Below are 12599 nucleotides of genomic sequence, written 5' to 3' on the forward strand. Positions count from 1 at the left end.
GCGCTACCAGGAGACAGGCCAGTACATCAGGAGACGTGAAGGAGGCCGTAGGAGGGCAACAACCTAGCATCAGGACCGCTACCTCTGCCTTTGTGCAAGGAGGGACAGGAGGAGCACTGCCAGAGCCCTGCAAAATGACCTCCAGCGGGCCACAAATGTGCATGTGGCTGCTCAAACGGTCAGAAACAGACTCCATGAGGGTGGTACGAGAGCCCGACGTCCACAGCTGGGGGTTGTGCTTACAGCCCAACACCGTGCAGGACGTTTGCCATTTGCCAGAGAACACCAAGATTGGCAAATTCGCCACTGGCACCCTGTGCTCTTCACAGATGAAAGCACGTTCACACTGAGCACATGTGACAGATGTGACAGGATCTGGAGACGCCATGGAGAATGTTCTGCTGCCTGCAACATCCTCCAGCATGACCAGTTTGGCAGTGGGTCAGTAATGGTGTGGGGTGGCATTTCTTTAGGGGGCCGCACAGCCCTCCATGTGCTCACCAGAGGTAGCCTGACTGCCATTAGGTACTGAGATGAGATCCTCAGGCCCCTTGTGAGACCATATGCTGGTGTGGTTGGCCCTGGATTCCTCCTAATGCAAAACAATGCTAGACCTCATGTGGCTGGAGTGTGTCAGCAGTTCCTGCAAGACGAAGGCACTGATGCTATGGACTGGCCTGCCCATTCCCCAGACCTGAATCCAATTGAGCACATCTGGGACATCATGTCTTACTCCATCCATCAATGCCACGTTGCACCACAGACTGTCCAGAAGTTGGGGGATGCTTTAGTCCAGGTGTTGGAGGAGATCCCTCAGGAGACCATCCGCCACCTCATCAGGAGCATGCCCAGGCATTGTAGGGAGGTCATACAGGCATGTGGAGGCCACACACTACTGAGCCTCATTTTGACTAGTTTTAAGGACATTACATCAAAGTTGGATCAGCCTGTAGTGTGTTTTTCCACTTTAATTTTGAGTGTAACTTCAAATCCAGACTTCTATGGGTTGCTAAATTTGATTTCCATTTATAATTTTTGTGTGATTTTGTTGTCAGCATATTCAACTATGTACTGAACAAAGTATTTAATAAGAATATTTCATTCATTCAGATCTAGGTCGTCTTATTTTTGTGTTCCCTTTATTTTTTTGAGCAGTGTACTTGTTATTCTGAAGTTTACAGATTTAATGTTGGTGTCTCTGGTTAAATGAGCTGAGTAACTGCAACCTGAGATATTGGAAAGCCACTGTCAGTCAGGCAATATGAAGAAATAAAATGTAAAGTCATTTCACTGCTAACCCATTCCAGACGTCTTTAGGGCACTCATTATGTCTCAAATTAATCTACTTCCAAGGGAATGTTGCTGTGAGGCACTTGTACTGTGCAAGTTCCTCTGCCTTGGGTTATAAGCATAATAATTAGTAAGATTTATGTCTATGTATATCTATGTAAATAGTCATAAAATTTAATTTTATGAATTAAATCCAGTCTTATTCAAGGATGCAAATAAATTAGTGGCTATTTTTTAAATTAAATGTGATATAGATAGTCCTCAACGTATAACAGTTCACTTAGTAACCATTCAAAGTTACAATGGCACCGAAAAGGACGTGTGACTGTTTTTCACACTAGGACCATTGCAGCATCCCCATGGTCACGCGATTTACATTCGGATGCTTGGCAACTGACATACATTTATGACAGTTGCGGTGTCCTGGAGTCATGTGATCATCCCCTTTTGCAGCCTTCTGACAAGCAAAGTCAATGGGGAAAGCAGATTCACTTATTGTTACTAATTTAACAACTGCAGTGATTCACTTAAATGTAAGCAAGAAAAATTGTAAAATGGGGCAAAACTCACTTAACAAATTTCTCACTTAGCAACATAGGTTTTGGACTCAGTTGTGGCCGTCAATTGAGTACTACTTGCACTTTGTCTTCAGTGTTACTTCATGCTGCTGTAGCATTAAATTTCATATATGACATGCTGCTGCTTCTCTCAGAATTGTGGAACTGTTATATAACTGTCTACCTTTAGAAAAGTTTTTCTTGAGTTAAACTCCACTCCTATAGTTTCATGGATGTGTCTGTGTAAATTTCTTAGCAGTAGTATGGAAATCGTCATTGTTGCTTTTGGAGAATGTTTAACATTTTCCTATTAAATATACAGTACTGAGATTCCCCAGTGGGTTCCCCTCCAATTATTAACCGGGTGCAATCCTGCTCATCTTTTTGAGATCAGGCAAAGACAGCCAGGTGTACATCAATACAAATTGAAAGCTAAATTACAAAAACAGTTTCAAAAATAACTTGGAATAGTTTTTGAATATGCGCAAGAATTCTCCAGGAACTGAGCTAGACTCAAGGGAGATTGTATCTTTTAAAAGGAATTATAGGGAAACATTGAAATTTAACCAGCAGAATCATGTCTTCTTGATTCAACAAGATGTATTAAATTCAGTGAGGCTCCTGTTGTCTTCTAGCCTCCTTGCGATCTGTACTGAAAGGCTTCAATTCCCAAAATTCTCATCCAGGCATTTTAAATCTGTTGTTTAAGGGATTCTGGGCACTGTAGTAGTCTCCATTCTGCCAAGTTGGAAAATGCATTGATACTACTGTAGGCTCCAATCATGCAATGCATATTGTATATACTGTAGATGTAAAATCCTGTGCATTCAGTAAGGCTTACTCCTTAATAAATTAGTTTAGGACTTGCAGCTTAATGACATCGGTTTTTCTATATTTTTTCAATTACTCGTGCATAACGACATTGTGAGATATAGTGCAGAGTGCCACTCATCCTAAAGCCAGACAAATATTTAATCTCTGAGTTAGATACTCCAACTTTCGGAAAGCAAAAACCTAGACATTCAAGGGAAGACGCATCCTACTCGCGACAATATCGGAATTCTCAGTCCTTTAGTCTAAGGCGCAGGTACAGCGCTTTTTGTCCTTCTTCGTATTCCGTCTCTCGTGACGTTTGCGAGCCAATCAAGAGTGTGGGTTTGAAAGCCTACGGCGTGATCTTGCTGAGCGGGAGTCTCTCCCTGAATATGGAGGACGTAGTGGGCAAGTATGTATCTCAGAAAATCAGCAAGACTCGCTGGCGGCCCGTATCTGCCACTGCCTTGCAGCCTCCCGAGATTTTCGCCACCGGCTCGTGGGATAATGAGGTAAACCGGACGCCTGCGTGACCGGCGATCCTTCTTCCTCAGGTCTTTCGACTTTCCTCCCTAACCACCTTTTCGACTTTTCCCCCAGTCGCCTTCTGTGCGCTCCAACTGTCACGCTCGCGAAAACTTGATGCGCTTGCTTTTCTCGATGTGGAGTCTTCCTGAGCCACGGTCGTGACTTCCCCTTAGTTGTGGAGAGTTTAATCCTAAAGCTGATCCCTGTTAGTTCGTGCGCTACTTGTTTTGTCGTCGGTGAATAGACCCATATTTTCCTTTCGTGAAGCACCACGTGGCTAAGATTTAAGAATGTTTAGTAATTTTAAGCTTAAATGCTGTTGCTGTTCTTTTTAAATTTTGCCTCAGGGTTCAATAATTGTCAGCTGAACTAAATTACTCCCATTTTACTGAAACTTAAATAGGAATATACTGGAGATAACGGAGCAGTGTAGTAATAGTAATTAATACCGGTATCTGCCTTTGCTTTGGAAATGGAGCACAAAACAACCTTTTTTCAGAGCTATATATATATATGAATTCTGAACATGCTTAATTGACAATCTTAATTGACAATCTATGCAACATAACAAAATATTCCAGTAATTATATATTTAAATATACAATAAAATATATAGTACTTTGTATACATAATTATCTTAGGTACTTTTCTAGATTATTTGAAAATGAGAAAATAGCAAGACCACTGTAGAATAGTAGTTAAAGCACTGGACTGAGAGTGGGGAGATCCTATCTTCTCTGTTCTACATCTGACTTTTGTTCAATAACATTTTATGGACATAATCTATACCTAGAAGCAGAAGTCATTAGTTATATTGTTAATATTGTAGTTACTATTTTCTGATAGTACCTATAGTCACAGAAACTCATTCGGTGGCTTTGGTACTGTCCTCCTTTCTCTAGCCCAACTTACTTCCCTGGATTGTTGTTATGAGAAAAATAGAAAATAGGAAGAAAAATAGGATACTTTGAGATCTTGTACAAAAGGTATACAAATTTAATAAATTACAAAATAGTAATTTGGTAAATGATAAACACATATTGTTTCATTAACATTGAACAAAAATATGTATTTCTTATAATTTTACAGGAAAATAAGATTTCCATTTGGTCTGTTGGAGATTTTGTAGGCTTGGTCCCAAACGGTGAATATCATGGAGAACCACATTTGCTTTGTGATATCCAACATAGTGGTGATGTTATGGATATGCAGGTAAAAATAGTTTAAATACTTTTTAGGAGGCCTCAAGATATGCATTACCTTTGCTTTAGAAGCTTCAAGATATTAGAGTTCCATGCTTATAAAAGTAGGTTTCCAAATTCTTTTTTGCCATTATAATTAATATATACACTCTCACATAAAAATACAAACATTACCATGCTAAATGTTTTTACACAAAAGATGAAATACGTGAAACATGTGTTAACATGTTAGATTTTTTCCCCCTAGTTTTTGGATCAAGAGAGAATTGTTGCTGCTTCATCTACTGGGAGTGTGGCCATTTTCCGGCATCATCAAAATAATCAGGTAAACGGTATTTGTTTTTAATTATCAGATAAATGGCACAAAAGCTACCAGTACAAAGAAACTTGAATTTAAACTAGACAAGCACTATCTGTACTGTGAAACCTAGATCTTTCCTCTTTGGCAAAATACTTTGTTCAAAATTGTTAAGGAATCCTGTCTTTCACAGCTTTATTTTATATATTCATTATTTATTTTGCAGTTAATTAGTTCATCTAAAGCCTTATGGAAGCAAAGCTGAATTTCTGTCTAGAAAAATTGGGTAGTCTGGTATTATTATTATCTTGTACACTGCCATAGAGCTATTTTTTTCTAAAATAAAGTTTTCCGGTCTTTGAAATTTGCTGTATAAAATATTTATTTACTTAAATCCGTAGCCAAGTTGTTCTGAATCCTTAAAGAATAATACAGACATATAAATTTTTAATAGGGCCATCTTAATATAACACTAAAAATGCAAGGGTGAATATAAACTCTTTACAGTTGGTCCCGCTGTAAACAAAAGGCTTCATCAGCAGAGGTAAGTCCGTTGAGTTGACTATATAGACAAATTTTCTACCACTGATAGAAAGTAAATTACAGTTAATTGTTTTACAGTATTTTGTCTCCATGCTTTCTGGGGGGGGGGGGTAATTCCTTGTCTTGCCCACTGCCTTGAGATTTCACAGTGTATTGCTGGTGCCTAGAATTGAATTGTGCAACACTTAAGATTTTACTGATAGTAGGTTGCCAAGATATTTTCACAATATAAATCTGAGTCTTAAGTGAACAGTCTGAAATACTTAGTTATTAGAAAAAGGGAATTCTGGTTTTGAGTAAGTTTATTGACCCAAGCAGAATAATTGAGAGCTACATAGTGAAAATCATTATTGTAGTTGTGAAAATGCAATAAATCTCCGATATATGTATTTTCATATAATATATAGATTGTATTTTTATGAATCTTCTATCATTTCAAATTTGCATAATTTTATATTAATTTGTATATAATAATCACTGCGCTTAAGTCTAGTCTGAAGTATTTTGCTTGAAGCAACTTAGTAATTGAACTTTTTATGCAGTTAATGGATAGTTTGATTCTTTTTTCTTATATTTCAGACTCTTTCCTTAAATCAGAAATGGGAACAAGCACATTATTACGATCACTCCTGGGGAAGTGCATCATGCACTGGGATCATTTGCAATAGCCCTGAAATTTTTAGTATTGGAGAAGATGGTAGAATAAACATGTTCACCACTGACCGTAAGGAAGCTGTACGTACTATAGGTAGGCAAATAGGATTAATAATGAAGATGTAAATATATGCCAGCATATAAGGTATCTTACAGATTTTTCCAAAAGGCTCAGAATAGAAAAAGTATCAGTTTGCTTACTTATTTTCCTCTTTTAGCAGGAATTCAATTTTCACTATATACATTTGGAAACAAGAATTATTTTATTGGGATAATAATCGTCATCACATTTTAAAATACTAGAGGACTTTACTAAATGGAATGATTTGTGGCACATTCCCAAGAAAATTAGATGACAACAGCTTCCATGAATATAATTTCAATTGCGGTAGCTGCTTCCACATAATTTTTAATTATTCTATACTGGTGCCCACCAGATTCTAAATCCACTTAGTAGGGTGTCCTGTGCATAAGGGGAAGTATTTTCCTGTGGAAGGTAGATTTCTATTTTTCAGTATTATATTCTGATTGGACAGACAATATTGTATCTCAAATCTTCATATACAGCTAAAGAATGCTTTAATCTTTGTATTCACAAAGATTATATGAAAAGAATATACCAATACTTAAAAATTTTGTGAATTGCCCTTACTGGCATTGTAAAGCTATTATTTCTAGTATGCAGAAATTTTGAAGGTAGCATTGTTTTCTCAACTGAGCAATATCTGCAATATTGTGATTTATTGAAAAGAGTGCTGCGTAAGAATCTTTGCCCTTAGTTTAGGGTAATTGATTTCTACCTCAATCCTTCATTGCATTTAGATTCACATGTAGAGTTGGTACACGAGAAATGGAGTGTGCTCAAATTTGAGACAATATGTCACAATGCGGTACTTGCTAAGCAATTTCATTCTATAATATGGCTATGTCACCAGATCTTGATTTTTTTTAAAGAAGCATTAAGTATAAATGTTTCTTTTAATTTCTCATAGATAATGCTGATAGCAGTACACTCCAAGCAGTGACTCGACTTCGTACAACAGAGATTCTGACAGTCAATTCCATTGGTCAGCTAAAAATATGGGACTTCAGACAGCAAGGAAATGAACCTTCACAAATATTTTCATTGTAAGCATTTTGCTTTCATATAAAAAGTTCTGATGAAGCCAAATTGTTATACAATAGGGATGTGCAAAATGCCTGCCCAGCTGCTATTAGGCAATCTATTTAAATTAAAATATGTGTTTTGGATGTTTTGTTCCAGATGCAAAATGAAATAAGACTGTTTTAATCTGGGTAACACTTACTTAGACAAGTGTGAGAAAAAGACAAGGACATCAGATTTGTCTATGGGGAAGTGAAGGAGAGAAAGAAAGACACTGGTAAGATCAGGCAGATCAGACTGCAACCCTGTTCCTTGTTGTCACCATAAAGAAAATGGGTACAAACCACGCCAGTGACAGCCTGGAGACGAGCAGAGCAAAACATTGGGAAAACCTACAGGTTGGAGATATCCCTGATTGAAAGCTCTCAAGGGAGAGAGGTGGTACAGACCACTTTTGCCTGTTTAAAACTACTCTGGGATCCTTCTGGATTTTACTTCAGCTAAAACTCAGAACACCCAAAATATTCTAGTTTTATTTTTACCAAAATAAGGCAGTCTGATACTTTTCAGCAGAAATTTTGAGGGCATGACAGTTTGTATATATTTCCAGGGTTTTAAATAGTGTTTGACAACAACCTTTGTGATTTCTTAATGTTTTTCTATGTAGGACAGGGGAAAGAGTACCACTACATTGTGTCGATAGGCATCCCAATCAACAACATATTGTTGCTACAGGTAGTCAAGATGGAATGTTGAGTATTTGGGATGTAAGACAAGGCAGCATGCCAGTTTCCTTACTAAATGCTCATCAAGCAGAATGTAAGTGCCTAAACAAACAGGATAACAATTCTAATGTAATAACAACTAGGGGAACAATCTTTCAACACATTGACACATCATCAGTACTTGAAAAAAATATCTTATTTACTGCATTTCTCACTGCAAGGCAACTGCAGAGCGCTTACATTAAAAGCAGTAAAACTGTGTATGCACATGCATACACACTAAGAATACAAAATGGGAGCGGGGAGGAAGAAGGGTGCACAATGGGTACCTGGAATCTACTTTTAGTTCATTGAGGCCCAGGCCAACTGGCAGAGCCTGGTTTTCAGGCTCTTACGGAAGATTAAGAGGGTGAATATAGACTTGGGGCAAGATGTTCCAAAGAGCTGGTGCTATAACAAAGTGGACTCTTCTGGACTGCCAGCCAGAAATCATTGACAGACGGGACCAATAGCATGCCTCCTCTGCTGTTATGAGGGGTGGGTTTGTCACATTGGGGTGAAATGGTTTCCCGAGTAACTTGGACCCATGCCATGCAGGGCTTTAAACTTGTATTGCACCTGGGACCAAACTGGCAGTCAGTGCAGTTCACAAACAGCGATGTAACAGGGGCCACTCTAGGGGCCCCAAACACTGCCCATGCTGTTGCACTTTGCACAAGTTAAAGCTTCAGAATGCTCTTCAAGGGAAGCCCTATGTGAAGCACATTGCCAAGAGTCAGGGCTTCAATGAGTGCAGTGACTCCTGATCCAGGAAAGTCCACAACAAAGTTGTATAAAGCCTCTCCTAGCTGCGACTGCCATCTGCTCTTTGAACAGGAGTTGTGAATCCAGGAGAATCCTCAAGTGGCAAACAGTCTTATCTGGGACTATTTAAATGTGGTTTATTTAACAATCTGCTAAGGACTAAACCGAACAATCAGTACCATATCTGGAAGTGATTGTTATTCTTAGTCTAAAGCTGGGGTCCCCAACTCCCTGGCCGCAGATCAGTACTGGCCCATGGCTTGTTAGGAACTGGTCCGTGCAAGCAGCGGGTGAGCAAGCCAAGTTTCATCTGCACATGTGCAGGATCTAGGTTGTGCATGAAACCATTCCACGGTCCCAATCTGTGGAAGCCAATTTTCCTTTCAAAACCAATCCCTTGTGCCAGTAAGGTTAAGGACTGTTGGTCTACAGGACTCTAAAGAAAGAAGTAATATAAGCATTAAACAATTTCAAGATGTCCTATGCCCATGAAGCAAACCTGTGCCATGCGGGCCGGAAGTGGCACACAGCCATCTCTCTGGGCACACCAGCCGTTGCCCATCACTTCCGGTTTCTGGCGTGCGCATGTACACTGGCCAGCTGGTCTTTGTGGAAGCGCCAGAAACTGGAAGAGCAGTTCCCCCAGCATACCAACTGGTCTTTGCAGGAGCGCCGGAAACCAGAAGAATGGCTCCCGCAACGCTTCAGCTGGTCTTTGCAGGAGCGCCGGAAACCAGAAGAGTAGCTCCCCCAGTGCGCCAGTTGATCTTTACTGGAGCGCCGGAAACAAAAAGAGGGGCTCCCTAGAGCACATGCATGCGCCAGCCAGATGGTCTTCGCACGCACATGCGCATTAGAAACTGGAAGACCAGGTGGCCAGCACGCATGTCCACACCAGGAAGCTAAACTTCCGGTTTCCGGCACTCCCGCATCAGGGAGTTGCTCTTCTGGTTTCCTGTGCACATGCGCTCCCGTTTCAGCACTCAGTGCCAAAAAGATTAGCCACCACTGGACCTATGCTAACAGGATGTAGAAGTATGCTAATAGAAGGCACTGACTCCTAACTTCTTGGGTGTTTCTTTCATGTATTGCTAGTTTCACCTTTCTGTACAAAATTATTTTTAAACATTTGGTACCAGATTGTTGAAATATAAATAACATTTTTAGAACTTTCTACCTTTCATATTATATTTGCCATATATTTACTTTTACAGTATGGGAAGTACACTTTCATCCTTCCAATCCTGATCATTTGTTCACTTGTTCAGAAGATGGATCTCTGTGGCATTGGGATGCTTCCTCTGATGTGACTGACAGAAAATCTTTTCTTCATACAAGTAAGATTTATTCAAACTTTTGATTAACCTAATGAGTATTTCATGCTACTTACAGACTAGCATAGAAATAGCAACATTTCTAGGTCCGTTGTTGCCCAGTATTGCTATAGTTAACTTAAACATCTCTTGTATTTCTAATATAAAATGCTTTCTTGTACTGTATAGTATTTTTCCACGCTGCCCACATTCACTTCAGATTTCTGCAAGTGGAGAATAGAGGAAATGCAAAAAAATATTAGAATAATTGCTTTTAGTTTAATAATTAGTATGGCTGTGCATTTTATGCACAGAGATTCAGATTCAAAGGGCATATGTAATTTGAAATTTGCATCTTTTGGGAACATCTTTATGTATCTTCTGCAATTGCGCGAACCAAGATGAGGCTGCTTGAAAATGCTATATGCACACCCACATGTGCCAAATCATATTTTGGAAAGAGCCCTGGCGATGCAGTAGTTAAATGTAGTATTGCAGGCAAATTCTGCCCACAGCCTGGAGTTCAATCCTGACAGGGCTCAAGATTGACTCAGCATTCCATCTTTCCAAGATTGGTAAAATGAGGAGCCATATTGTTGGGAACAATAGGTTGACTTGAATATAAACCACCCAGCATGGTGTAAAGCACTATGGAGTGTTATATACATCTAAGTGCTATTGCTATTTTAGCCTTCAGTTCCAGATATCTACATAGTTTTAATAATAGTCTAACTTGAAATGAAAAGGAAGCAAACATTAAAGTTATTTTTGAGCAGCAAACTGTAAACTGTTTTTTTTATAAATGGCAAACCCAAGTTCTTTAAAAATATTATGTATACTTTATGTTGATACTTGCCTTACGTTTAAGTAATTCTCATTTTTTACCTGAAGATAACAAAACAATATTTCTGTATTTTATTTTAGGTGGAAGAAATACTTCATTTCTACCTCATTCTACAGCTAATCAGTCCATAATTAGTGCTTGGTTGAACAATGATCCTACTAAAGATCGCATTGAGATTACAAATTTAAGTTCAAATTCAGCTTTATCAATAAACAGTTTAGATGTATTAGGATCATTTCTTGTGTATGGAACTGATACAGAATCTATTTATGTTAAGAAGGATCTCTTTGTATAACCTTATTTTTCCCAAAACAGTGCTGTTGTGTAAATTTAGAATTCTTTTTCTAACCAATCTCTAGAATCCTAGTTAAACTAGGGTCATAATTTAGAGTACAACTGAACATAATTCATGTTACAGCTTAAGCTTTTTAACAGTACATTTCTGTGGTTCATCATGTTTATATTAAAAAATTTCCATTTATGCATTGTTTACTTAATTACGTTGTCTTTATTTTTTAAATATTATTTCAACTCTTCTCCAATACAGATGAATTAATTGCAAGTACTGTAGTACTCATACTAAGTATGGTATTACCAAACTAGGTTGTAGAAGGGATTTTTTTGGTGATGCTTAAGGCTACATTTTTATTTGAAATATTTCTCGTTGATACTAGAATAAACTTAAGAAAGCAACAAAAACAACCCTTTCAATTGTCATGCTCTGTTTTGCTATATACAGTCACTAAGCGATGTTGTAAAGAATAACATTATGTGGCAGCCTAGCTTACTGATGGCAGTTCTGATTATCATAATGCCCAAAATTTGTGCGGGTTGTTAAATGGGAACAGATGGGAAATACTGTGGGTGCATTTGGGGTGTTGCAGGTAGGTGCTGTGGAGCAATGTGGAGCAGATGCCACAGGTGGGCCGGGGGAGAGCTGGCAGTGGCTGCACACAGGCTGCTGCAGTTGGACACAATAGAGCAGGGGTGTCAGACTCGTGGCCCGCTGGCTGGGTGCATCACGTGCTGGGCCCTGCTCCTGCCTGGTTTAGCAAAGGGGGGGGAAAGTCCTGATACGACACCGCCATGACGATGCGAGTTTGACACCCCTGCAATGGAGGATTGCTTGCTACAGAATACAAGCTCATTGGGTCTACTTCACAGCAGCTTCTTTAGACTTACTTGGGTGACCTGAAAGCTTCCCTGCCAGCTTCCCCATTGACTTTGCTTGTGGGAAACTGGCAGGTAAGATCATGCAACTATGGCTCACTATAACAGAAGACAGGAACCCGAGTTAATGTGATCATGGGAGTGCTGCAGTAGTCAGAACTTGTATGCGCCATCAAAAGTTGCTTTCTGTATGATGGGCCATATACATTTGATTAATAAACTTTGGAAGAACCAGTTGTAAGACCATCTTTTTCAGCATCAGGAGAACTTTGAATGGACATAAGCCAAGGATTACTTACAGATACAGGCATGCTTTTGGGAGTGACAAAGGGAGAGTTTCCCCCTAGGAGTGAAATGGTACACAACGGGGGATGGGGAAGATTCCTTAAAAATACACTGCAGGCACACACAAAAAGCGTGTCCTGGCTCTAAGGTGTAATTTCCTTGTTGAAACCTTGGGGATCCATTCGAAGAACAAATATGCAGCAGGGAAAAAAAGGGGAAGGTTCTTAGAGCTAGCCACGCTTGGCCCGAAACAGTAGACTCATTTCGACATGACAACCAGCCAACCTCTCCCAAGCGTAACCACAAGCAACGTTCAACCTCCGCTCCTTTTCGCTTATTCCCGTGCCTGACGCATACACGCCGGCAGTCGCAGGTGGACATTTAAAAAGCCTACTTTACAACACGGTGAAAAAGCAACAAGAAACGAGAGGCTGTTTTCCCTCAACATATCTTTTTGGGGGCGTGGGG

General features: G+C 39.4%; 1 protein-coding gene across 1 annotated transcript; it reads left to right on the plus strand.

Moving 5' to 3' along the window:
• Window positions 1-2840: 2840 nt before the first annotated feature.
• On the plus strand, window positions 2841-11173 carry NUP43 (nucleoporin 43). Its single transcript, XM_026705653.2, has 8 exons — window positions 2841-3172; window positions 4278-4400; window positions 4638-4715; window positions 5811-5979; window positions 6878-7013; window positions 7658-7809; window positions 9734-9856; window positions 10757-11173. The coding sequence occupies exons 1-8, from the start codon at window positions 3053-3055 to the stop codon at window positions 10969-10971; spliced, it is 1116 nt and encodes a 371-aa protein (XP_026561438.1). The 5' UTR covers window positions 2841-3052; the 3' UTR covers window positions 10972-11173.
• The last annotated feature ends 1426 nt before the right edge of the window (window positions 11174-12599 follow it).

The sequence above is a fragment of the Pseudonaja textilis genome, chromosome 1 (assembly GCF_049901715.1).
Source record: "Pseudonaja textilis isolate UNSWEBS1 chromosome 1, rPseTex1.2, whole genome shotgun sequence".
NCBI lineage: Eukaryota > Metazoa > Chordata > Lepidosauria > Squamata > Elapidae > Pseudonaja > Pseudonaja textilis.